Raw genomic sequence first — 27,464 nt, 5'->3', positions numbered from 1 at the left:
AAAGGGGAGGATGGAGACGAAGATTTCTTCCTCTTTCGGTGGGGATTAAAGGATAGCCCACTGAACATTCTTACCCCTCCTTTCCCAAGCTGCTGGGTGGGCGTGGCTTAATCTGACATCTGGGGGCATGGTTTGAGGTCTTTAAAGAACCAATCAGCAGAGAGCAGGAGAGTGAGAAGCAGGCAACTGGAGGAGAGGGAAAACTTTGGGAACTTTTCTTTTCAATAATGATTATTATTTCAATATTGAGGGTGGGCAACACCGAAAGAGAAGTATTGAGTTAAAAAAAAGAGAGAGAAAGTTTGCCACTTTCTCTTCTTCACCCCCAGTACGTCTCTCTCCATCTTTTGCTTTGTTTTAAAAGAGGGTTTTCTTTTCTTTTTTTTAACCATATTAGGCACCGTCTATCCATCCTCTCCACTACTTTCTTTCTCTCTCTCTCTCTCTCTCTCAAAAATGGGTGCTGCAAACTGCGAAGATGAAGACTTAGAATTCAAGCTGATTTTTGGAGAGGAGGAAAAAGACCCCCCAACTATGGGGGTTCCCTTGGAAGGTGAGGTGGGAATTTGCTATTTGGGCAATGCCTTAGTTGCAGGGGGGAAGGGATGCTGGAATCCAGGGAGGGAAGGATGGCGGGGAGGGAGTCATAAAAAAGTGTGTTATAGTGCATTTGATTCAACTGAAGACTTCCTTCCCCTTATTTTTCTTTAAGGAGAAAGTACATGAATATGTCCTTCTGTTTGCACAGTTATCGTGTGCATCTGTGAACGTGCGGAATTAAAATCTTAAATTTTCCATTTGCTCTTTGTCTCTCAACCCAGATGTTGTGTTGCTGCTTCAGAAAGTTTATGTTCGTGTGTCAAAGAGCAGGCAAATGAAGGGATTCCGGTCATTAAAAAAAAAGAGAGAGAAAGCAAATGAGAGGGAAAGATATTTGTCAGCTTTTTCAAATGGCACAGAACTCTTGGCATTTTCTAGGAATGAGTGGCCTTGAACCAATAATTAAGCTTTTTATTAAAAAAATATTTTTTAAAAAAATTGAAAGGTGTGTTTCGAGGCAGTTATAAGCTATTTGAGCTGGAAAGGCTTATTTTATGACATTATAGTGTTGATGTGAACACCCTGGCATTCTAAACAAACTGGTTTATGAACTCCCAGCCTTGGCTGTAATATGCTTAATGATTGCCTACTCTGCAGGGTTATTGTGCTCTTTATCTATTGGGGGAAGAAAATACTTACTATAGAGCATGTTAATAAGATTAAAGGGATGAAGAACAAAATTGTGCCTTAGTTAGAAGGGATCTCATCCGTTTTTTTGCAAAATGGTGGGTCTGAACCGGGACTGTAATAAATTCAGCTTTGCAAAAATTGAGCCAGTGAACCAAAAACTAACATTACTGGCTAGATTTGTACCACACACTAATGTACAGATTAACTGACCTAATGTTAGCCTCACATGCTGTGTGACTTTAGTCAGACTCTTAGGGACTAGCACCAAAGTGGCAAACATTTACCTTCTCAGGAATCTTATATCCCATGGACATTCTTCTGAGGGTTTTTTTTCCTCTCTTCCAATGCCCGATTTCTCTTTTTCTTCTCCCAAGAATGTGAAATCTAGAAGAACTAGTGGGGTGGGGTTATTGTGTCAGGCTTTTGGGGCAAACCCAACTAAGCTTGCAGTGCATTTATTGGGGTATGAGCCATTGTTGGCCAACCCCCCTTTTCTCATCTGCTTGAAGTGGTCACCCTAGAACATGGCCTTTCAAATGTTAAATATCACATTTGGAAGGGCAAGCTTGGAATCTGAAAACGGGAAAAAATGTGGCTTGCGTGACACGCATTTCCACAAGCCTGTTTGCAAAAAGGAGAACGAGAGGCAGAAGATCCCCCAGGCAGGGAGATCGTGTTGGTAAAGGTGGATCCTTGAATTTGTGGTGGGCCCATTTCTTGGGAGCATTGCAGCTGGGCAAGGGGGGTCAGTTAGAAGTAGGTTGGGGGCCTGCACCCCTCTGTTTTCTGGCTGGGGGCACTGTTGTGAGGAAGTTGGCAGCCTTGCCCAGAGCCATCCCCAAAGGCGGAGGTAGGAAACTGGGTTTTTTTCCAAAAAGAAAGGTCAACCCGTCACTGGGCAGGCCTGCGTCTGGTTCAAATGAAATCCAGATGGGGGCTGTGACGGTTCTGGGATCCCACAGAATTTAGTTCCTCCAGACTGGCCAGGATCCAAGCCTTGCTGCAGGGAAACTGGGGTGGGAGAGACAGAGCAGTGGGTGGGGAAGGGGGATTCCTCTCCTCTGCATTTCCACTTGCTTTCTGCAATGGTGCAAAGCTCCCCCCCCCCATTTTGTCTTTTGGCTTGTGCCCCATTTCCTAGGCAACAGGGGTCCCTGCCAGCTGAGCCTGGGGCTTTGGGAAATGGCCCTTTAATTGGATTCAGACGCCGTTGGTTTCCCCCTTCCCCGCACCGAATCCCGGGTTTGTCTCTGGCCCACCAAACAGGGTGGAGGCCTAGCTGAGGATTGGATTCAGTTCAGGAGGAGTTTCAAGCAAACTTTCCAAAGTATTCATTTCAAAGGTAAGGGGAGGGGCTAGCCCGCCCTCCCCGATGCAAGGAGGATGCCAGCTGGGAGAGCCAACGCTGGTTTGAAAGGTGGCCCCTTGGCTGTCCATGCTAAGTGCTAGAGCTTGAGCAGATGACCCAGGGCCCTCCAGATGTTGCAAAGAGCCAAAGTCCAGCCTCTTCTTGCTAACAGTGGTCATGCCAGTTCTTTTGGGAAGTGCGCAGAGAGGGTGCCTTGTTGGTTTTGCCCCTCAGTACCTGGAGTTTCAAGGTATACTGCCTTTGAACTGGAGGTTCTATTAGGTTGGTGATGAAACAGTGTTGAACCTTTTTTTCCCCCTTTCCTTTTTGTCAAAGGCATTTTATCTGCTTTGTTTGTCCCTCCCTCTAAGGCTTTCCACAGGTGGCAGGTGTTCCTAGCAATTGCTACTTAAGCCTTAACTAGAGATGCTGGCTGTTAAAGTAGGGGTGTGTATGTGTGAGTGAGTGTGTGTGTATGCATATACATAGTTTGTATTCATAGTATGTGGTGTACCACCAAGCCACAGGCCTGCCCTAAATCTCCTCCCCGTGAGATAACTCTGGATTCTAAAATCTAGAATTTCCTCGATAGACTGTTCTAAATCTGGAGGATTTGTTTAAATGCAGTGATTTTGCTATTGGATGTTTCTACATTTGCTGCAAAATTGCCTTTCTAGGTAAATGTAAACCGGAACAACCCAGCGCTGAGATGGAGAGTAAGTCCAAAGCTTTATGAGATGATGGGATACAATATTCATCCCGAATTACTCCAAACTTACATGGCCAAATTTCAGTGTTGCCAGATTTTCAACAAAGTGACTACTATAGGTACCAAATATAGCTTGATTTAAGATGCTGATATTTTATTTTATTTATCTATTTTCCCCCTGTTTGCTTATGGATGCATGGTGGTTTTCCTAGCCTATCCTCAGAAAAACTCTGAAGTCAAGAAGAGAGCATTTGATTTGAGGTTAGACAAACTGCCCCCCCCCCCAAATCTCCTGGTCACAACCAGCCTGGAACCATGGACATCCTTGGGGAAGACGTGACAGACTGTCCATCATGATGCACATTTCATGCCCCTACCCCACCCTCCATCAGACACTATGTGCCTATTTTCTTTCTTCATCCCTTTGACCATTCTGTATACGTCTTCTGTTTGTTTTGTTTTTTAGCTACCCATCATTTCTTTTGGTAAAAATTGTCCTCTGATCAGAAGATAATTTTCCAGGGAGTTTCTTGCAGGTTTAACCACCCTCTACCCCAGATCTAGCTCCCTGGACATTTGAGCCTAACTGGTCCCAAATTTCCCATATCCATTCATAGAAATGTATTCACTCTGATATTCTCAGGTCCTGTGGGCAATCACACAACCCAGTTGATAGTTTCAAGTGCCAAAGGTGTAAGGCCTATCATGAGGACAGCTAAACCCAGTTAAGACTTTGGCCTTATCCTGTGTTGATGCTTATAGCAAAAGGATGTTTTCTCCTGATCTACTTGGTGTTACCTACCAGAACGTTTGGGGTCCTACTTCAAGAATGCTGTGATCCATTGGCTTCACATTTTTTTTCTGATGTTATCACAGATTTAAGCAACTTTAATATTCCCTTGTTCCAGCCAAGTCTAAGATGGAACTAGAAACCATTTTGCTATATATTATGGATATTTTTAGGTTGTATGGACTGAAGACTAGGATATAAACTGTTTCAAAGCATGAGACCTACAGTCACTGTACAGAGTCCCATGACCATCTGACTCTGGAAGATTAGTCAGAGCTGAGTATTTACCCTGAAAGGGATAAATGCCTATTAACAGATGATCCTACCTAGCTTGAAGGAAACTCAGACATACTGTTGACAAAATCTATATCAGATCCAATGGCCTCTGACAATTGCCACCTAGTTGGACATTTGCCATTGTTGGACAAAGTGATGGAGTGCATCTGGCTTCTCACGGTTGAAAGATGCTGATTATTTGAATCTGTTCTTGTCCAGAATATATTCTAGCTTTGAAGTTGAAATAACCTCAGTTGTCTTGTAGATGACTTATTCAAGCCGTGAATTAGCTAATGTGGCTGTGTTGAACGTTCTGGTCCTTTTCTGTATGATATTTGAGATGATGATCAATGGAGTCTTTCTGGATTGTTCGTCTAGATGGAACATGGGGTCACGTGTCCATTCCTGGCTCTTCCTGGAGGAGCAGGCCCGGAAAGCAGTGCTTAAGGACTTTCGCACCTCCTCCTGGATTTCACCTGGGAAGTTCTGCGAGGTTCTGTGTGACTTTGCACACCTTGGAATGTAAAGTTTTGGAACAAGTCCAAATAAGTTGATCCTTAAGTCAGCTAAGATGGAGATGCTATAGATGGAAAAATTCTTGATAAAGAAATTCATTTAATCAAAGGTGGAGATGAATTCTCTCCTATGCCTAATTTGAGGACATTTCCAGGCTCTGCAATTTGGAGAATCTGAAATGTCAGTAACAGTAAGCCTGTGTGAATTTTTTGTTGTTGTGAATCCTTCACAGCATGAAGGAATGCGTGCAAAGCACATGTATTCTCTGCATGATTAAAGTAGCCATGTCTTTTTCAAGGCTTGTGTTTAAGGAAGTTGCTTTCAGCTGCCTCTGTGAATGTGCCTGCTAAAAGCTGAGTGTGCTTTCTACAACAGAGGTGCACTGCCCCCCCCTCCCGTGTACAGTACTTATGTATATAGTAGGGAGAAAGTGTAGATGAGAGAATGGGGGGGGGGGTTGCTCACATGAATCTTAATTTCTTTGAAACCTTAGAATCAGCTTGAAAGACAAGGCTTGCTTAAGAGTGCATGTATGTAAAAATGTGTCTTCTGAATCATTTAACAGATTGAAAGTGTGAGTAATGTCTCAGTCTTTGGCCTGTTTGGTTTTAAAATTTCTTTTAAGGCTCCCAGGCAGGCCATTCAATGGTTAATTTTTTCATTCCACTTTTATCGCTTGCACATATTGTTTTATTCTTCAGTTGCCAGCTGCCCAGAGTTTGGTTCTAAGATGGGTGGCCATACAGTATAAATATTTTAAATAAATTAATAAAAATTCCAAACCTTCAGTTTAATAAGTGACTCTTCTTTCATTCATCCATGGTGGAGTGATGTTGGAGCTAGACTACATAATTCATGCTATTTGGGTCTACTTTTTAAAAATGATTTTGATAGTTCACTGGTGCAAGATACACCCTTCAGAATATTGGTATAGCTTGAGTGGCTGGCTGATGTGGCGAAAACCATCTGCCCGGTGTCGCTGCGCTTGGTTTGACATGCTGGTTTCAGTATGCTGGTTTTAACATAGTTTAACACGCTGCAAAGCCGTAAATGGTTGCAACGCACCTTTGTTCACATTTGTCTGTTTTCTGGCAAGTAGAAAGAGGCACCTGCTACTTGACTTACTGCAAGGACTTTTGGAGAGACAAATGCCTTTTTGGTAGCGCACCCCTGCTTCTAACATGAGCTTTGATGAGTTTGTCAACCCTCCTCTTTGCTGGCCTTCAGGAAAGCTCCAGGGCCTGATTTAATTCTTGCTGGCTTTTCCAGAAATTGTGTGTGTGATTGCTGGAATTGCTCCTACTTGCTTGCATGTATTGATTAAAAACAAAACAAAACACTTTTATTCCATTGTTTTGCTTTACCAGACAGGCTGCTTTAGGCACGCTCCATCCCTAAAGGCAGCCGAAAAAAGTCTTTTAAAGCAAATGCTACGGGGTTGGCTGCCAAAACACCAGGGCAGGCACAGGAAATGGTGTTGCGTAGAAAGCCAAGGACAACGGTGGGGCGAGGAGGGAGGGAAGCGGGCTGGAGGGAGACAGGATCAGGTTGAGTCGCGCCTTCGGTCTCCAGAGCTTACTCCTAGCTTGCAAGAGGAGATGAAATCAAGGGAAGGAGAAAAACTTTAAATTGGAAGCAGATTTTGTGAAGGAGGGGGTTAAGTTGTAGGACATGGAAGAAGAGAGAAAGAGGGGAAATTGAACAAATCAGTGTTCGTCTCTCCCTTTTTTTCCCCCCTTCTTATGTTGATCCAAATGTTTGTTTGTTCTAGGAAAATGAATCTCTTTCTCTGTTGCGAGTGGTTTTTCTAACCAACTGTTTATACCCAAGTAAAAGGACTCGGGGCTCAACTTGGGCTCTTGGCATAGGGAGAACGCCATGAGCTGAAATGTTGGTGATTAATCTCCGAACAAGGCAGCTCGGTTTCCCATCCTTCTGTTTGGACGTTTGGCTCTCGAATCGAATTGACGCTCGGATTGCATAGCTGACATTTCATGTGGCTAGCCTGTGGGTTTGTTTATTTACTAGTTATATTGCTAGCCTCTCCAGGAGCACTCGGTTCATTTTTATCCCCATCACAACAACCCTTTGAGGTAGGTTGGACTGGAATTGAAAAAGAGAGGGAAAAACTGGTCCAAAGTCATCTAGTGGATTTCAGTGGTTATGGATGGACTTGGACCTTGGTCTCCCCTGTCCAGGTTCAGCACCTTAATGGCTACACCACACTGACTCTTATGGGTAGCCCCCCCCAACTCATCTAGCATTGTCTTGTTACTTTCATTAATCACAGCCCATGCACTTGAATACTCTGCATATCTGTAAACCTGCACATTTGCTCACATCCACAGCAGAAAGTGGATGTGTTCATTTGTGAGGAAATTTGTGAGCTTTTGATTCCAGACGTTTTTGCAGACTTGAGGTCTAGAAACTTGGCCTTTCAGAAACAAATGGGTCTTTTTTCAAGAAGTTGTACTAGTGTTGTATTCAATTCTGCGCCTGCATCAGGTAGCCGTGGAGTCATTTGTGATTTCTCTGTTTTCCTTCTTCCTGTGTATGCGTGCTCGTGTTCTGTCCTTCTCTGTGTGTACTTTTGAAAAAAGGTGATGCAGCCCTCTCTAGAAAGCAGGTTTGCTTAATCTTCATTTTAGAAAAGAATCACTTGTAAATGGGAAGGAGGCTGTAGAAAGTTGCTATTTCTTCTCTAGCCTTTTCTTCCTCTTTACTTATTAGATTTATATCCCACCTTTCATTCAGGAATTCATTTACGTAAACATCCCTCCTCCTATTTTTCCTAACAACAACCCTGTGAGGTGGGTTGGGCTGAGAAAGTATAACTGCCTAAACTCACCCAGTGAGCTGCTGTGGTTGAGCCTTAACCACTATCCCCACACTGTTTCTGTTTAGGCCCATCCGGTATTAGCAATGACTATTGCAGGAATTTATATGTACGTGAGCAAGGTATAATATTCTTACGGACTACTCACTATTTGATTGGCTTGTTAAGGAGTGATATCTGATGATTTAGTTTTGTGTCCATTAAGGAGTATATTTCAAAGGCCCAATGAAAGTGAAGAGAACTGAAACTCATTCAGGGGTCTTCTGGAGGCCTTGTCCTCTCTCAGGCCTGGGCCACCCATTTGTAATTTGGGGCAAGATGGGAACAACCAAGCAATGCAAATGCACAAGGAGCTTGTGGAATTCATTGCTACAAGATATTCATGTGGCTGATTGCACAGAAACTTTTGGTTTAAATAAGAGAAGTATTCATCTAATGCTAAGGGCCATGTCTCCTGGCCACTATTAGCACCAAATAGCTAAGACTGCTTCATGTATGTGAGCAATATATCTTTAATGCCCAATGCTAGTAGTCAGCGATAGTTACTTCCAGATTTCCTTTCCTGGGAATTTCTGAGAGGCAAAGTTTTGGACCAGCTAACCCTGATTTAATCCAACAGAGGAACTCTTAATTCATGCTCATGTCTTTTTACAGACCTGGAGGCAGACACTCTTCCTGGCTACTGTTCGCTTACTCTTGGGGACCCACCACCCTATGCCTCTCCTCTGGGCATCCCATGTCCTCTGCACCTTGGTGGGGGCCGCGCTGGCATGCACTCTCCTCCGCCCCGCCCTGCCGACTTGGATGGCGACACCTTTGAGAGCCAGCCGGCCCGGCGGGTACGACTGGGAGGGTCCCGGGTGCTCGAGTGCCCCAGCATCCAGATCACCACCATTTCTCCAGGTCGACGGACAGACGAAGATGACTGGGATTCTTCTCCTCGGGACTATCTCTTGCTGGAGGCTTTTGGGGGTTACCGCGAAGCTGCTCCGTCTTCCGGATTCTTTACCCCAAGTCCTGCTAGCAGTGGAAGTGTCTCCCCATGGAGTTTTTTTTCGGATGACGAAGCCCCCGCTGGGGATGATGTGGAACATGAGCTAAATGAGGCTGCAGCTCGTTTTGCCCTTAGTTCTCCCTTGGGCTCACCCCGAGCATCTCCCAAGCCATGGTCATCTGCTGAGGAATCATGGCCATCTTACAGTACCAGCTACTCCCCAAGTCGGGGAACAGAGGACACGTGGATGCTTCTTGGCCCTCGACCAGCTTCCCCCTGTGGCAAGAGGCGCTACTCCAGCTCTGAGACACATTCTTCCGTGTCTCCGTGCCTGTCCCGGAGGGGCAGTCTTGGTGAGGAGGCCCCTGGGGAGACCTTGGAATCGGGCAACGATGTGGCCCCGTTTAATTGCACCGCAGCCCGGCTGGCGGAAAGCATTCCTCAAAAAGCTCGCAAGACCTCAACCGAGCAGACAGTGGCATTGACCCGGAAGGAGGAAGGGAGCTGCAATGGAGAAGATGTGGGTGGTGGCCCCATGGGCAGCGGGGGGCTTGGGATGGCACGCAAAGAAGGGATGGATTATCTGGCTGTGCCGTCCCCATTGGCCTGGTCCAAGGCTCGTATTGGAGGTCACAGTCCTCTCTTCAGGTACGTGGGGTCCGTTTGAGACGGGGAACATCTGCCTCCATTTCTTGTCAAGAATGCAAACTTTGGGAAAGAACAAGAGTTTGTTGAGAGGGACTTTAAGGAGCTGTCAAGTGGATGCCTTGGGGTAGTGTTGAAGCAAGGCATGATGGGGATAACCCGTCATTGGCTCTATGACTCCAGTGTGTGGTAGACCAAGACTGATTGCCTTCCAGTGATTAAATGATATTGTGATTGGGCCTTGCCATGACTTGATGACATAATTTGTCCCCACAGTTTCCAGGAATGGGGAGCTTCCTTGCATTTGAAGCCAAGTTGCACACTCCTTTCAGAGGGGATCCGCTACATCCACCTGGCAGCTGCTGGCTGGATGAAGGAACCCACACAGCTATGGCATGGCACCATCATGGGCAAACCCTAGCAATTTAAGTTCTTTTTATTGGGTGCGACCCTGAAGGGGTGGAAGAAGAACCTTATTTCCTGGCAGGCGAGTAAGCCATGATAGGCTGACAGTCCTTTGCACTCAGGTCTCCTCCCCAAAGGACAAACACTGATTGTGTCTCGGTGAATTCCACAGATTTGCAAACAGACCTGTGCTCATTGCATCCTGTTACTAAAAACTCTCAAGACAGCCAGGATCAGAACACTTGAGTACTGTTAGTAATGGCCATCACTTCCCTCTATCTCTGTTTTAGCTCCCAAATCCTAGAAATGATGGCTTATCCTGGTAAGCATTTGGCAACCCACAGTTTATAGGGACAGACTTCTTTCCAAGGAAAAAGTTTCATGCCCTCTCTTCCTTATCCCTAGAAAGCTACAGCCCCTTCAGTTAGACAACACTGGGCTATATACACTGGTTTCTTTCTGTATTATTTATGCAATTTATTACCCACTTTCCATTATCTCCATCATAATCGTAACACCAGCAGTAGCCTAACCTGATAGCAGTACCTTCCTTTTTATCCTTTATCACCCCTACCCTACCAAGTAGCTAGTTTGGTGTGGATCTTGTGTCCAAAAGCTTTTGCCTGAGCATGGCTCTGTTTCCCTTCCCCCTAATTTTTGTCCCGTTGCCCCAGGCCTGGGAATGGGGCACACCAGATCCCCATTCTTTTAGCTACCTTCAAATCAGCTGGCCTGACTTCGCCACTTGCTGCTCCAGCAGCTTTCTGGTCTGACTGCCAGTGGGTCTGTTGTATAAAAACAACTTGTCAAGCCAGGCCAGGCAGAAGGGCTGATGTCTCCAGTTACACATCCCAGATCCCAGCTCCGGGGCTGGCGGGATGGGTTGCTGGCATAAACAGACTGTGGTTCGTTCCCTGTTAAGGTAAGCAGTTGGATCGGAAGAATTTTGCCTGCGTGGTAGATCAGCCTTCTTACTTTGGTGCTTGCCGCCAGTCCCCTTTATTATTCTAAAATTCAGAGTCAGCTTTATTCTATCCTATACCCCACCATTTTTTTGTAAAGGCATGCTGGCTGGAATTTTTTGAACTTCTTTTGAGGTTTATACGCTGGATTTCAAAACAGTGCTTTCCCCAAGGTGGGATACAATGAATATAACGCAAGGGATTTAAAATGGATATCTGAACTGTGGGATGATAATGGACCTATTGGGAGGAAGATGAGGAAGCCCATGACTTCTATTCACCAGTGAATCCCTTGAGTTTTCTTAAGCATAATGTTGGCAATTCAGATACTTCAGCTGCTGAATTCAAGAAGTTTTTCCTTAGAGAGGCTGATGCTTTGAGGGGATTGAAGGAAACTTTGTAGGAGTAAAGGGAGAATTACTTGCTTGTTTAATTGGCTATAAAGTTCACCTTTTCCTTCCCCAATTACAGCTTTGTTCCATCCCGTCCTTAAACAGGTTTTGCTATTTTTTAATCCTAGTCCACACAGCAAGCCGACATAGGTTTACATGCAGTTTTCTTTAGTCCGTGCATTTTGCATGCATTTTTTTAAAACTACGTTTCAAAACAGGTTGCACAAAAAGCAAATGGTAACTGCATCCATATAGTGTTTCCGAAAATGCAAATAGGGGTGGTAGTGTAATTATTAGTGAAACGTAAACCAAACAAATGTCATTCTCATCTCTGTGGAAGAGTTTTGCTCTTGATCCAGTTTCTTTTGAGAACTCTGGTCCTCTGCGTTTTAATTTTAAATTGAAGGAGGTCTGCTATTACTTTTATTATTATTATTATTATTTGAAAAATATAACATTGTGGTGTCACTTTTAATTAAATCCATGAACTGACCATTTTGAAGTCCCATCTAAAAATGGATATGGTAAAACTGAAAACAACCCAGAACGGGGGACATAAATGATCACAGAGATTGGAAGATTTACTGTTAACGTTAGAAATCTAATAATAACAGTATTTTCCGTATGGAAAAAAAAATGTTGGTATAGAGCAAGTTCATCAAAATACATATAATATTCAGCAGTCACAAAGAGGGCTTCCCTCCCCCTCTTTTCCCCTTGTGAATCTAAACTGAAGTTACACCATGAAATTGATTTGGAGCAATAGCCCATAGTGGCCTTTACAAAATAGAAAATAACTATAAGATTAATATATGGACTTTGGTACGGCACTCTACAATGGCCAAATCTTTACACAATTTAATGACTTGCTGAGCCACAATAACTATATAGGCACAGTAAAGCCTCCATAGTTTAAGGCAGTATATCCTCACAATGCCAGGTTCTAAGGCAAGGAGTAGGCATATATAGCCATTTACTGCCACTGAATGGGAAGATAGATAAACTTTAGATCTAAAGGAACAACGCTCTTCTTACACCGAAAATCTGGCATAAGAGTAGTTTGAATACAATTGGATCGTCCTTCTACCAAGTTGAAAGTACATCTCCAGGTGAACTGGCAGGACAGCATTTTAAATGCTTGAGGGCTAGTGAAGTGTTGCAGGTCTGTAAGCAAGGCCTGCAATAGAAGTTCTTCCTTGTACTACCTAGGAACTAGAAGTTTTCAGTTCAGTAGTTATGAACACTAGAGGTGGGGAGAAGTTTAAACACCTGTAGTAGTAGCCAGATGTGGTGATTTGGGGTAGGAGATATCTTACTGTGTTGGTGTGTTGCCTGGATTTTGAGCAGAGCTCTAGTTCTGCGATAAAACCCATGTTTTATGCCAAGAAGGGACCAGGTTCAACCCTCAGCAGCTGCACAAGTGACCAAGATTTGGGAAAAAGTGGTCTGATTCCCAGGACGTTTATCTGACACCAGAGATGGCAGCCTTTTGACTTCCTGAATCTGTCCAATCCTGCCATTACATTGACCTGGCAATCCTCTGTTGCACCTTGTAGAGATGGTCTACCAAGGTCAGCCTCAATGTCTTTCTGCTTTTCTTCACTTTTCACCAGATCTTCTGCTCTTCCACCTCTGGACTGGCCTCTCCCCAGTCAGTATGAGCAGTATGAACTGAAGATTGAAGTGCAGCCTCGAACTCATCACCGGGCCCACTATGAAACAGAGGGCAGCAGGGGTGCAGTGAAAGCCACCCCAGGAGGACATCCTGTGGTGAAGGTAACTCAGGGATGGAATAGCTGCTGTAATTTCTTATTAGTTGCCATGAGGGCCCTCTGGGCATAAAGAGAAGTACATTGTCCCTCTCATCAAAGCTCTCACTAAGCCATGCTTAACTTAACCACAGTTGACCTTATTTGCATGATTCATAAGTCATGGTTTCCAAACACAGTGGCTGAGTTTGAACAACATGTTAAGCTAAAAGCCAAGGAATCACAGTATGACTGACGTAGAAAGGGCTCAGTTCAGATCCCCCCCCCCCCCCCGGTTTCTTAGAGTTGCCCCAGTGCTTTAGGCTGAAAGAAGCTGAGGCTTACCAGGTGTTGTCAGATTCCATCTCCCATCACACCTGGCTATGATTGCCATTAAGGAACAATGGGAGTTGTAGTCCAACTTCTAAAATGATGTTTTTCACTTCAGATTGCAGGGGGGCATTCTCACTTTTGAATGTGTTCAGGGTCTTAGTCCATCAGAGATCCTAACATCTCGGTTACTAAGTAGAAAAGGGAGAATGATATCATTTTCATTCTGTTTCCCTGATGAGTTAGGGCAGTGTTTCTTAACCTTACCAGCTTTAAGCCGTATGGACTTAAGCTGTATGCTGGCTGGGGGATTCTGGGAGTTGAAATCCACACAGCTTGAAGATGTCAAGGTTGAGAAACACTGTGCTAGGGTTTTCTTTCTCTTGCTGGCAAGGAACTCGGAACAAAAATAGACGTTTCTCATTTTTCTTCAGAAATGCATTCTCCAACCGCATCCTTCTGTGTGTGTGAGATCGAGGCCAAATTCTAACTATTAGATATGGGTCATATAGTCAGATGCTTTATGTACTGAAGCACTATATAAATGCAAAGTATTTCTAAGTTGGATTCACACGCTCTCCCTTCCTTTAGACATTCATCAAAAATACAGAGTGTCAATGAGACACATTTCCTTCTCAGCATGGGTATATTGTATACATCTGTTCCAGTCAGGGTTGCATTTAGTAGCCGGAAAGAGGCACCAATATTCTGTTTGTTATGGTTTAACCTTGAACTTAAGACGACTTCTGGGCATATTAGAGTGCCTTTCTGTTGCCATCACATGACTACAGCTTCATCTTCTATATATTACAAATTGTGTTGCCTTCAAGAGGAGCGATTCAGTGCCTCGTCCTGCAGATTCTTTTTTGTTTTCGGTGTTTTCTGTTTTGAAACCCTCTTCATTTCACTCCCAATCTCCAGCAGTTTTTTGTTTGCATGTACGTGTGTGTGTGTGTGTGTGGTATGACATTTTCAGACGTAGACTAATCTGCAAAGCAAAGTCAGGCTTTTGGGGAGGCTGGGGGAATGGGAACTGGAGGGGGGTGGGAAGTCTAGCTGGAAAGCCTTCATCCAGAAATCTGAAAGATGAAAACTATTCCCACTTCAAAGACTTCCCTCGCTGTGTACAAAGCAACAAAACAAAGCCGAGCGCAAATGTCACAGATTTTTTTCTTCAGAAATTGTGAAATAGATGCCCACTTTATTTAGCTTAAAGAAGCCTTTTCTTTTAAATATGGGAGTGAGTGGGTGATATTTGGCCAGCTTGGGCTTGTAGTGAGAAGAAAGAAGGACGGAGATGGAAAATTGGGTTTCAGCCCAATGAAACTTGGGTGCACTCTACAACTCTTGTCACTGGCCAGGATGAGCCAGGATGGGATGGGATGATGGTAACTGTAGGCTACCACTTCTTGAGGCTGATATGACCGTAATGAACTCTTCGTTATACTAGATCCCAGTCCTCCTTCCTAACATCAAATGTAATCCACTTTCATCATTTGAATTGGTGAGATTTTTCACCCTGCCTTCAGCCTGGAGATCTGGAGAGGAAGAAAAGAGCGTCTTTCTGGCTTTGATTAATTTTTCTCCCCACCCTCCCGTTTAGAAATCGAGTTCTGTGCCTGCTTCAGTCTTCCCTTCCCTGCCACATCCCCGAGATGTGAAGCCTGCCCTTTCCCACGCTCAGATTCCTAAATCACAGCACTGGTTTTCTCCGTCCATCTCTCTACGTCACTGGTTTGTGAACTGTAGAGAAAGCAAGCGGTGCTCGAAAAGAGGGAAAACCTTGTGCACAAACAACGCCTTCTCTCTCTCTCGTGTACTTTTCCGACGAATTCCTTGGCTTCCCAGCCTCGCTTTTCCTTGAAGGATCTGTCCCTGCATTGTTGAGGTTTCTGTTTTGTTTTGTTTTCAAAAATCAAAGCTTTTTTCCTTTCCATTTTACAGTACTCCTGCAGTTTTCTTGCTTCTGATTTTCCTCACCCCTCCCCAAAAGTTGGCAAGCCACTTCCCTGAGTTTCCCCTCCAGCCCCCTCCAGCTTCATGGAATGTTCCATCTGCAGTGACTTGGGGGGGATATAAAAAGGGAGCGTTTCAAATCGAGTGCAGCTGTTACCGCTTGGCTTCTGATAGAAAACATCTGGCCAACCCCCTGAGACGAGACCACCGAACTGCTAAAGTCTCCAGCTGCACTGTTGTGGGCTCCCGAGGACCTCTGGGAAGGGATAGTGGCAGTGAAGGCAGGGAGCGAATGGTATAGATGAGGTTTAATTTAAGCCAGGGATTTGCCCTACAGCCTATTTTTAAATTATAAGAATTTAGCCTTCTGGAGAAGCCGAAGGACACGTCACAGCCAGCCCTTTCCTTTCAACTGAGAGTGTTGATAATTATTCTGTGTCCTCATAGATGTGGGTGCCCCTTTTCTTCCTCTTAGCCCTACTGGTTGGAGATGGTGATGGCTGCCAAATGAACCTGGGATTTTTATTTTATTTTATTTTTTACACACATTTTTGATCTCTGTTAATTCAAGCACCCTTCTGCTACATGCATCCACTGAGTGCTTTCTACCCACTGACATTGTTGTATCTTCAAACGTATTCCTGAACCTCTGAAAGGAACGTTGAGCTTTGAGAATCCATTTCTTTTATTTACTGATTTTACTGTACTAATAACACACCCCAATCCCACTTGCCTCAAAAAAGATGTAGTGGAATTAGAGAAGGTTGAGAGGAGGGTAGCTAAGATGATCAAGGGCTGGAGCAGCTTCAGTATGAGGGAAGGTTGTGACATTTGGAGCTTTTTAGTCTACAAAAGAGGAGAATGAGAGGGGACATGATCGAGGTGTACAGAATTATGCATGGTGGATAAAGTGGACAAAGAGAAGCTATTTTCCCCTTCCCAAAATACTAGAACCAGAGGTCACCCAATGAAACTGAAACTTGAAATCATCAGGACAGAAAAAGGATTTTTTTATATATATAAAACACATAATTAAACTTTGGAATTTGCTACCATGAGATGTAGTGCTGACTCCCACTTGACTGGCTTCAAAAATAAGTTTGGACCGATTCATGGAAGTCATGGAGATCAGTGGTTATTAGCCTTGATGGCATTGTGACCAAAGGCCATCTGATGGGAGACTCGTGGGCTTCCTTGTACAGTTGGTTGGCCACTCTGAGAACAGACTGCTGGACTAGATGGGCACTGCTTAGGTTCTGATAACTCTGGGCTGTGTGCAAAAACAAACACCCATCCCATAAAAATAAATAACTAAATCCAAATGAATATCAAGAATAAAAGACAACACCGAAGAAAAGCCACCAAATAAAACCCAAGATAGGCACCCATAGTCAGTCAGCTGGGGAAAAAGGCACATTAAAATTATGTGTTTTACAATACTTGGAAAGTTGGATTTAAAAATCTGATTCTGAGAATCATTGTGAGGTCTTGGTGCATTGTCCCCCAAATTATTTGACACATGGAAGGAGCATTTAAGATTCAGATATAGATATTTTTGTTTTATTACAAATAATCTGTGGTTGAGGTAAAGAGATGGGCTTATGACTTTCTTCTCTTTTCCCACTCAAGCTTTTAGGATACGATGAAAAACCTCTGACCTTACAAATGTTCATCGGCACAGCAGATGAGCGAAACCTACGTCCTCATGCTTTCTACCAGGTGCATCGCATCACTGGGAAAATGGTGGCCACCACTAGTTACGAATCTATCATTAGTGGAACCAAGGTTCTTGAGATGTCCCTGCTGCCCGAGAACAACATGGCAGCCAAGTAAGTTGCCTTCAGGAGCAAAAGAGTGGAGGGATGAAGGGATGACTTGTCCATCTGTCCATCTGGATGATGATGATGATGATGATGATGATGATGATGATGATGATGATACAAAGACAAAGATCTTCTCCTTTCTCAATCTTATGCTTTGCTTTTTCTTCTTAAACTTTGTAGATAGGGAGAAGGAGAATAACTTACAAATATCACCTTCAGCCCATTTCAGATTTTAAAAACAAGATGATTTAAGTTAGCATGATAAAGATGGCAAAGCTAATATATAACATATAAATGAAAGAAGGAGGAAAAGAAAAGAAAACATTAAATAAAATACACAAACATAGACTAAACACCTCAAGGACATTTGACCAAAAAGCTTGAAAATTCTCTTCTTAGCCTCTGTCAGAAAAGAGCCAGGTAAAGCACTGGCAAAACACATATATCACTACCCTACTGCTGGCAGTCTCTTGTCGGTTTTTCCCCCGTCCTCCAGGTATCCATAAACCTGTTGTATGTTGATAAATTGTGGGATGCATTAGAGATACAACCTACAGTAGGCCTTGCCACCTTTTGGGGTGTGTAGCACCAAATCATATAAGAATGGCCAAAATCTCACAAGATTTGGGGGATGTTATAAGTTCTTGTTTGAAACCTTATGTGAAAAGACTGAGATCCTAAGCAGTCTGCTCTCTCATTCTCTCTCTCTGTATCTCTCTCTCTCTGTTATTTTAAGGAGTTTGCAGATGGCATCCAGAGAAATTGGTGATGTCTTAAGACCTGTGGGTGCCATGTTGCTGACCCCTGCTCTAGGAGAACATAAGTGTCCTTACCAAAGCATGACTTTTAGAGCCCAATTGACAATCCTAGGAATGTCTAACCTAATATAATGATAATAGGAAGTTACTTGAGATCCAACTTGCATCTGTCACTGAATGTATACTGATGAATGAGCAATCTGTCCCGAATACTCCTCAAATGAGTGCAAGTAGTCCTCGCTTACTGACCGCTTGTTCAGCAACTGTTTGAAGTTACAATTGTGCTGAAAAAGGAGATTTATGACCAGTCCTCAAAGTTGCAGCTGTCTCAGCATCCCTGCAGTCACGTGATCATGACTCAGACACTTGGCAACCAGCACGTATTTATGACAGTGGCAGCGTCCCACGGTCACATGATCACCATTTGCTGCCTTCACAGCTGGCTTTCTACAAGCAAAGTCAATGGGGAAGCCAGCGGGAAGTTGCAAGTTGCGGTCATGTGACATTGCACTTAACAACCTGCAGTGATTCACTGATGACCACAACTGGAACTCTCATTAAGTCAGGCACGGTCACATGATGTTTCACTTTATGACCACTTCGCTTAGTGACAGAGTTGCCAGTCCCAATTGTGGTTGGTAAGTGAGGACTACCTGTATAGCAATAGAATAGTCTTGGTTTCAGACATTGATTGATTGATTGATTTGAATGAATGAATGAATTAATTAATTAATTAATTAATTTATACACTGATTCAGTCAGATGACTCTAAGTGGTATACAAGAACAACAGCCAGAGCCAATGTAACTATAAATTACAATAGTACATTATAAAATTTAATACAACATACAGTTACAACTAATGACATGATAGTAATAACTCATCTCAGTGTCAATCATTATTATATATTATTGTGCACCTTACAAAGTTATGTTGTGTTACTTCGAAAAGAGTGGGGTGGATAATTTTCCTTTTTCCCAGGCCCCATTCCATCTCATCTTTTCCCCCATGGGTGTTTTTGAATGTATTGATTTGAGAGAGGTGAAACAGAAATGTTCCAGTCACCCAAAATGTTTCTTGGTAATATCATGGGTGCTCAGATTTTAAGTAGAAGATACTTCCAATTTCCCTCTTCCGTTTTTTCATGGACTAGTTTAGAAGGACTTGCCTTGAGCTCTGAGACTTCTGTGGATTTGATGTTACCTGTTACCTTTGCACAGACATTCAAATGGATGTGAGCTTGGTTAAAGGTTTTCCTTTTCCTAGAAGAGAAACCACTACAGCATATTGGCTGGCAAGCTATTGTGACAATTACAAAATTGCTCCTGTGCTGATCAGCCATTTAGCTTGGCAATTCTGTCTTCCACCTCATATTTGGTTTTATGGAGGGCCTTTCCTTGCTACTGAGTTGAAAAGCTAAAGGGATGTTATGGTTAAGGTGTTGGACTATGAACAGGAGAACCCAGGTTCTAGTCCATCTTCACGATGGAAACCTCTTGGGTTAATTTGTGTTGTCCCTCCCACACTGAGAGCCAGCGTGGTGTAATGGTTACCATGTGGCACTAGGAGTAAGGAGATCCAGGTAGTTAGAGAGAGAGAGATGGCAGGTGGATAAATCTTCTCAAATTTTTAAGGGAAGCAAAAAAGTACATGTTTAAATGGATAAATGTGCCAAGCGATTGGAAAGACTCAGATATTACTGCATATCTGAAGCATGGAAGATTTGTGTTTGTGGAAACATGTTGTGGACTTGAAACCAGAGAGTAAAGAAAAGCAGTGCATCCCCTTAAAAATGAAGATAGATCTATCTTGGTTCCATTGATCCAGCAGAAGAATTTTAATTTCACTTTTTCTTTGGTCTCTTCTGGACCTGTTCCTCCCCCCAACCCCCCAGCATCGACTGTGCAGGGATCCTAAAACTGCGTAATTCAGACATCGAGCTGCGCAAGGGTGAGACGGACATTGGGCGCAAAAACACACGGGTGCGGCTGGTTTTTCGGGTCCATGTCCCACAAGGAAATGGCAAAGTGGTCTCCATCCAGACAGCTTCTGTGCCTATTGAATGTTGTGAGTGTTGCTGCCTCAGGGTAAAGCTGACTGCTGGGGTCTGTCCTCAAGACTGTGCAAAACCAGGGTTGAGGCTGTTGACTCCACGTTGTGGGTGGTGGGTATGCGGAGCTGGAGAGGGGATCTTGCCATGCTCACCCATCATCACCAGACTCACCAATCCATCCATGGTGGTTGCTGCCAGCCACTGAGGAGGCTGTCCCTGTTGAAAGGTGGCCTGGGGGCGTCTCTCCTGTACCCAGTGCTGAGCTAAAACATCAAAGTAAACTCCAGATTGGAGGGCACGAGGAAAAGCGGCAAGCAATTTAAAGTATTTACCTTAAACCAAAAGATTTATTTTATTATGATTTTTTCGTTCTGCCTCCCGAGTGGCACCTTTTGTCTCCCTAACGGTAGGGTTGGTCTTGTTGGAGGAAAACAGCACCTCCAACACCTGGTATATGTTTGCTTTCATAAGTGTCCTCTGAAGCTCTTGGTTCTAACATCTACTCTTTTAAATAATACTGGTCTAACCCAGCATTACAGTGAAGGTAGGCTTACAAATTCAATTGCTCCAGCAATTTCTGGGCAACTTGAAACGTACAAACATACACATGCACAGATACAAGTACACACCCATACTCACTTACACATATACCGATTTTATTTCATTTTTTTAATAGGCGAAATCTTGTGAGTTTACCAGAACTCTTCCAAGATTGCACTGGGAAATCTCACAAGACTTAGGAGAGATTTGAGTGGGGTTTGTTACTTTTTATTTTTATTTTTTTAAACCTGCTTTACTGTGCCCGGTCATGTCACAGCGCATGACACCTGTTGCCTGAGAAGGAGGCTGAACTATGGGCTAAAGACCTTGGGGCCATGGCTGGCTTTTGAAAGCATGGAGAAGAGAAAGGTAGCACTGAGGAAATGTTTTAGGGAGCCATTCTCATGTACAGTGTGCAGTGAATGAATTGGCCTGTAATCACTCCCCAACTCTCTGTTACAAAAGGAGCTAAGGCTTTTGGCCTCTGCTCCATTTGTCTCTCTGGTCTCTTGTTCACAGCCCAGCGCTCAGCTCAAGAACTTCCGCAAGTAGAACATTACAGTCTTAGCGCCTGCTCGGTGCATGGAGGTGAGGAGATGGTAGTCAGCGGAGCCAACTTTCTGCCCGAATCGAAGGTTGTTTTCATTGAACGAGGCCCTGGTAAGTGGGGTCTGGTTAACTTGGTGCTTCCTTTCTTTTTTGATTCCCTTGCTGCGTGGTATTTCCATCTGGGCAAAAGGGTGGCATTCAAATCAAATAAATAATGATGAAACCACATTTGCCCAATTGGAGGATGACTGCCCCTCCCCAGATCATTGCCTGCGAATTGAGGTAATCACATTTGCTGATTTTTGCACACACGTTTGACGTGTACATATATATGGGGAAAACTCTAGTGTCGGCTGGAGTCAACAGCCTTTGGCCAACAAGGTCAGGAAACTGGTGTGGCATGAGATTTTCTGTCTACTCTTCCTTCTTGGAGAGAGTTGTCTTAAATACAGGGGCATCTTTCTCTGGAGTAAACATGGCAGTTGTTGTGATCTCCGGCAGGTAAGACTACAGCCTCCATTGACAGGGTTAGTGGACCATCAATCAGCTGACACCGGGCACAAACTATGTGACTATTTTTAACATGTCCTGCTTGTAATCTTCCCAAAGGGGGTTGGCTGGATTAGGTGACTCTTTGGCCTGATCCAGGAAACTCTGCCTCCATCTGTTATCCCAATATAGGTGCCTGATTGTTTGGCCTACAGTGAACTAGTTCCTTTTTGGTTTCAGATGGAAAACTCCAGTGGGAAGAGGAGGCAAATGTTAATCGCTTGAAAAGCACAGAGGTGAGAATGAGAATTATACACTGTCATCTATGAGGATAACATGCAGAAGGAGGAATTTTCTTTACCATGGGGTAGGATTGTTCAGCACAGCAGCAAATGATGTACAGAGATTGAAGCAGGAAATTCTGTTTCTGGGTTCTTTAACTTGGGTGTTCTGAAATATGTGGATTTCAGCTCCTAGAATTTCGGAGCCACTTCAGCATGTCCATTGCTGAGAATTCTGGGGAATTAAAGTCCACATATCTAAAGAAATACCCAGATTGTGGGATTAACCTTCTGCACTAGACTTACTTTCCCTGTCATTACTTTCCTTTACTTCCACAGGCTTTGCTGACCCTCACCGTTCCCGAATACAGCAACAAGAGAGTTTCACGGCCTGTTCAGACATACTTCTATATTTCCAATGGGCGCCGGAAAAGGAGTCCAGCTCAAGGCTTCAAATATTTACCTGGTAGGTAGAACTAAAGACGGGAAATGAGAATAGTTGGATGCTCAAGTATTACCTGATAATCCCTGCCAACCTTTTTCCCTTCTCCTCCAGTGATCTTCAAGGAAGAACCACTTCCAGATTCCACACCCCATACGATCCCACACATCACTCCAAATGCTCCTTTCCCACTACCATCAGCACAAGGGGCCATGGATTTCTCCCCTTCCAGACCACCCTTCCCTTACAGTCCTGAGCGCTCCCCACCTTGTTCCCCATATGGTCCTGACTGGAGTCCTTGCTCGTTCTCAACCCCGCCCCATTACAGCCCAGCCTTCCGTTTCCCCCCCAGCGAGACCTACAGGGGCATTAACCTCTCTGTGCCCCGTCTTGCCCCTCCAAACCTGCCCCACCTTCATACTCTAGATTGCCGCCCTCCACACTTCCAGCCTCCTAGTCCACAACGCAGTCCTCACCCACCAGGACGGGGAGAAACCCACAGTGGGGAGAGATCACCAGAATGGACAGATCCAGAACTTGGATCCCAGGAGTTTAGCACCAAGGAACTGGAGAAATCGGGGTTCAGCAGTGGCTTCCGGGAAAACTTGCCTATCCATGGGATCACACTGGAAGAAGGTAAAGCTAGAGTTGTGAAGCTTTCAACAAGATTTGGTTTCAGTTTAAGAAGAATAATGGGATTTTCCTCTTCTCTTTTCTTGTGAGACAATAGCAGTCAAAATACCTGCAAAATATGGGAGACCCAGCCCAAACAAAATCAGGTCATAATGACAGAGGAAACTCATTCCTATATGAATGCTTGCCTGAGGCTTTCAGATCAGGGCTGCGGAAATCCAGATGACCCCAAGATGGCAGGAATGAGACACAGACAATTCTCCTGGCTCCATCTAGTGGTCATCTGGAACTGTGCAGCCCAGATCTGGTAGCCCTATGGTAGGCTGGCTGAAAGGTTGGCATAGCTAGCTGGAAAGCTTGGCCTACCTGGAAAAGTAGCCCTCACCATCAGCAGGACTCAGTTGTGTTAGAGTTGTGTCTTGCTGGCAATACTCAATAAATTAGGAGAGGCAGCTGAAGGAGGCTGGCACAGTGAGATCCGATGCCAGAAGATGACAGACCATGGAAGGCAGCTGGCAGAGAATAAATGTTGTTTATAGTCTTTCCACCTCCTGTTCAAAGAAGTGAATGGTTAAGCCAGCACTCTTATTCACTTGCTGTCAAGAGACAAGCCCAATCAGTCTGGATTTAAAAATAAACTTTAACCCAAATATATGCACTGGACTAGCTTTGAGCTTATCTTCAAAGTATTGGGAGCTGAGTTAAACTCCCAGCTCAGCCCTACCCTTGGCCACAGTGGACAGTTCCAAAGAAATCTGGCAGAGTTTTAGATCAGCTGGGATTTCCCTGTGGTCTCCCATCCAAGTACAGACCCAGTCCAAACCTGTTCAGCATTTTCAGGATCAGCCAAAGCTGGCTAGCTACTGACTTACACAGTGTTAAGCTGTAAATCATGATGTTCAAGCCTTGGCGGTTGAGTTCACAGGTCACACTAAACCAAATTCAATTGATCACATGAATTTGAGGATGTTTCATCCCTGCTATTAATCCAGATTATTGTCCCAATTTTTCAGTGAATGTACCTGGAGATGCTAGAAGCTAAATCTGAGACTCTGGGCCTGCAAAATGGGTGCTTGACAACTTCCTTGTGGTCTCCCCCTTCAAATCCCTCCTGGTCTCACAAGCATGAAACTCAAATTGCTACCCACTGTTTCTGCCCAGTTTTCTTGACTTTTCCTCTTTTGCTTATGAGATGATTGACTTAAGCCAGCAGCATAGCAGCCAACCAGCAGCTGGGAATTAAAAGGGCTTTCCCCACTCACAAGGGTCTGGCAGCACTGTTACATGCTATCCTTGCTCAAAACAGATCCTGGGAAATATAATTCCAGCACTGTTGCTCATATTAATTTCCCACAATGACAAGTGTTGCAGGCTAAGTCTCAGAAATTTCAGTGGCTTGGTTAAGGCCACCTAGTAAGTTCACAAGCTGCTGTATGCTAAGCTTTCCTTCAAATTGCCTCTCTCTCCCTTTCTGTTTCTGAATACTCTCCCCAGTTACCGAGATCATTGGCAGGGACTTAAGTGACTTTCCGGAGCCATCCTGCGAAGGAGGACAGACCTGAGAAGCTGCCAGATTCCTGGGGTGCATAAAGCTTCAAGAAGGCTGGAGGTCGACCCAGAGAAAATGAAGATGGCCAAGATCATGCAAGCAACAGCTGGGCCAGCTTCTGAGGACTTTCATATCGATGCATTTGAATCTGAGTTTCCTCCTTCTCCTTTCTTATCTTCTGCCTGTGCTTTCTTTCATCCTTCCATTAAGGGCCTTGTAAAACTCAAGACAGATTCCTCATTAAATCTTCTGTCCTCCTCCTGTTTGGGATGAAGGGGCTTCAAGGATCTCCCACCATCGTCACTCCAAGTGTGGGGCGCCTGTGGTCCTGCAGAAGTTGCTAAATGGCAATCTTAGCATCCATCATTTACTGAGTTGGGAGATTGGATATCAGTTGCTTCACCATCTTTCTTCTACTCAGTAGCTGTTCTCTATCGGTCCATTCATTTATCTGATACTCAGATAAAGAGTTTGGGCAAAGAGTGAGACTACCTATTGAGTTATCATGGCCCCTGAAAGGCTTAGTCCTTTCTCTATTTATCTACTCCACATTTACATTTTGGGCAGTCCTATGTCCTATGATAATGGATTCCATGGACTAATCTACCCAATATGGGTATCTAAGTAAGAACCTCACTTTCCCACGATATTATGTCTATCCTATGCATCTGTTCAGACTTCTCTATCATGTTCATCCTGTTTGTTTCCTTAAAACCAGCAAGAGGATTGCCATGCTATCCACTTTGCCTTTTATCTAAACTACCTCTCATCCTTTCTGTAACAGAGAAAGCTTCAGACTTATTCTCTGCCCCACTCCACCCCAATATAGATGGAAGATGATATAGGAGATCTGTCTCAAACCATGGTGTTCAAACAGTGTTTGGTGATCATGAACCCTCATAGGCCTTTGTGCATTCTCATTGGAGGATTCCACAATGATCAGTAAAGAAGATAAGTGTCTCTGAGGCTAAAATCCTTGATCTTTGTATATGCTCTGGAAACCACATTTGGTTGACGCAGAGAAACAAATCATAGTGGATGGATAAGTATAGATCCGTTTCATCCCATTTCTGCATGTTCTCCAAACTCTGTTCTGCTCCTAAGCAGATTTTTAGGAAATAAGGCCAGGGATTAAATAAAGAAAAGTTTTAAAAAGTACTTGGTAACAGTCCAAAAGCTGAATTACTCCTATTTGTCAAAGCAGCTAGGAAGCATTAATCATGCGTATATCATAGGAGGGTTCTCCCAGCTGTGTTTGGTGATGTCACCGAAAGGGATGTGGCCCAAAAGATCCATGAGAAGCCCTGATGACATTGCATGTGTGATGTCATTTGCCATTCTTCTTCCCTGTGGATGTTCATGGCTGATTTTTTGGGCTTGTTTTTGAAGGGGAAAGGTAAAGGTCATTGTGGCAAACTCCTACTATTCATACTAAAAGCACCCCCACATTTCCCCTTTTGGGAGGGCTTCATGGTGTGAAATGTCAAAATTTGGCCAAAAAATGGTTGAATGTTGTAAAAATTGCACAAGTACTTCCAAGTGATGAACCCAGAGTATCTATATTTCTATACGGCAGGAAAATTCATGAATTTTGGTATGTTAAAAAAATGCTAGCCTTCATGAACTCACTCATTTCATAGGAACAAATACAAAGGAGGAAAGGGGGTTTTTTGAGAATCTCTAGCCATTGCAAGATTCCGATAGTGAGAAAATGCAACATTTTGGCTATAAGTCCCCTTGTGTTCAGCTCAGTCATGTGCCTGTGTGGTACTTGTTCCTTTTTTGCCTGCATTAGTGTTAAAATCTGATGCCCAAAATGTTTGTGCCCGCCACGGCCATAATCAATTGGTGCGATATCTTTTTTGTGATTATGGCGTGGGTACCTACATTCACAGAGGTAACTGTCAACCATCAGTTGATAACCCTAACCCCAACCCATTTTGCAGGACCAAAATAGGCAGACAGCCAAAATAAACAGATGTAACCGATTGGCATACAAAAAAGGAACAAGAGTGGCCCGCCTTTCTGGAGCGGAGGAGGAAGCATAAAATTAATGATAATGCACAAGTATCATTTCAGCTCTCCTTTTACGTTACATATGATCTCACCATGGTCATCTCAGCCTTGGCTTTCAAGAAATCAAAATCTAATCTCAGTAGACGTGGCTGGATTAAAATTAAAAATTGGAAGAAGAGGGCACGTATCTCACCCAACCCCTCCCTTTGTCTGCCTTTACTTGGAACAAAAATTTAATATAATTTAATGAAGCAAAATAAGTCAAAGGCTGAAGCTGCTGTCACTGATATCATGAATGCTCCAGAATTTAGGTCAAAAGAGAAAGTTTGGACTTACGTGGAGTAGATTCCTAGTGGTTTGAGCTCCTAATTCTTCATCCAATTAAAATGGAGAACACTTTAACAATACAAGAGATATATTGGCTGTCTTCTCCCCAAAATTATGGTTCCTTGGATGCTTATGTGGGGAAACGCTATGTGTGAGAACACTCTAATATTTTTCTTGATGGAAGGCTTTGGTGCTTTTATGTATTTTTTCAATCTGTATTTGGAGGAGCGCTAGGGTGGTTTTGTAATTAAATGCATTTTTTAAAAAAAAATTACAAAAGAAATAGCACTTCTTGTGCAACTGCCTCTCTATTCTTTCTGGTCGGGAGATATCTCAAAGAAAGGGAAGTTGTAGCAAGCCCTGAAGAAGCAGGGAGAAAATGTGGAAGTTATTTCTGAGTTAGTCAGCCTTATGTCCAGATCAAAACACCATCCTTAGAACAGGGAGGTGGTGATAGATTTGTGAAATAACGTAAAGCAAACATTTTGGGGGGTGGGGGGAGATGAAACATTTTTTCTCATCTGACTGCAAGGAGGATGGGGAATGTAAGGCTGACAGTTGGATACGTGTGGATGGGGGAAAGAGGTGTCATGAAGGTGGACCTGGATGGACGAGCAAGAAACCCATTTTGGGTTGATTTCTCTGGCAAGCCCCAATCTACTCTGCTCCCTTTACTTGCACACTCTTTGCTGAATCTTTATCTCATCTCTAACTGGATATTCGTCTTCTGCAGTTTCAGAGTTGTGAGGTTGTGGGTGGGGGTAGAAGCTAGCCACAGTTTGAGAGCTTGGGAACCGCTTCTATCAGGCTTCTCAAACTTTGTGGAGAACGGAAAAGGAATTTGTGAGATCCACCCACCCCAGCGAA

The 27,464-nt window shown here is 43.9% G+C and overlaps 1 protein-coding gene across 2 annotated transcripts; it reads left to right on the top strand.

The window, feature by feature from the left end:
* Positions 1–185: 185 nt before the first annotated feature.
* NFATC4 (nuclear factor of activated T cells 4) lies at positions 186–26,845 on the top strand. Of its 2 annotated transcripts, none has more exons than XM_025171293.2 (10): positions 186–553; positions 8,360–9,347; positions 12,717–12,879; positions 16,767–16,966; positions 19,613–19,785; positions 20,831–20,971; positions 21,590–21,645; positions 21,970–22,096; positions 22,187–22,708; positions 24,200–26,845. In XM_025171293.2, exons 1-10 carry the CDS (start codon positions 457–459, stop codon positions 24,265–24,267), a joined length of 2,535 nt encoding a protein of 844 aa, XP_025027061.1. In that variant the 5' UTR covers positions 186–456; the 3' UTR covers positions 24,268–26,845. The 2 variants fall into 2 exon arrangements, with proteins under 2 accessions (XP_025027061.1, XP_088000333.1); XM_088144207.1 differs by lacking the exon at positions 186–553 and adding an exon at positions 6,469–6,962.
* Positions 26,846–27,464: the final 619 nt, after the last annotated feature.

The sequence above is a fragment of the Python bivittatus genome, unplaced genomic scaffold (genome assembly GCF_059951505.1).
Source record: "Python bivittatus isolate LINGU-HERP-01145 unplaced genomic scaffold, Pbiv_v1 ctg000430_np1212, whole genome shotgun sequence".
Lineage (NCBI taxonomy): Eukaryota > Metazoa > Chordata > Lepidosauria > Squamata > Pythonidae > Python > Python bivittatus.
Note: the sequence above shows the minus strand (reverse complement) of the source record. Positions and strands in the feature narration are given on the sequence as shown.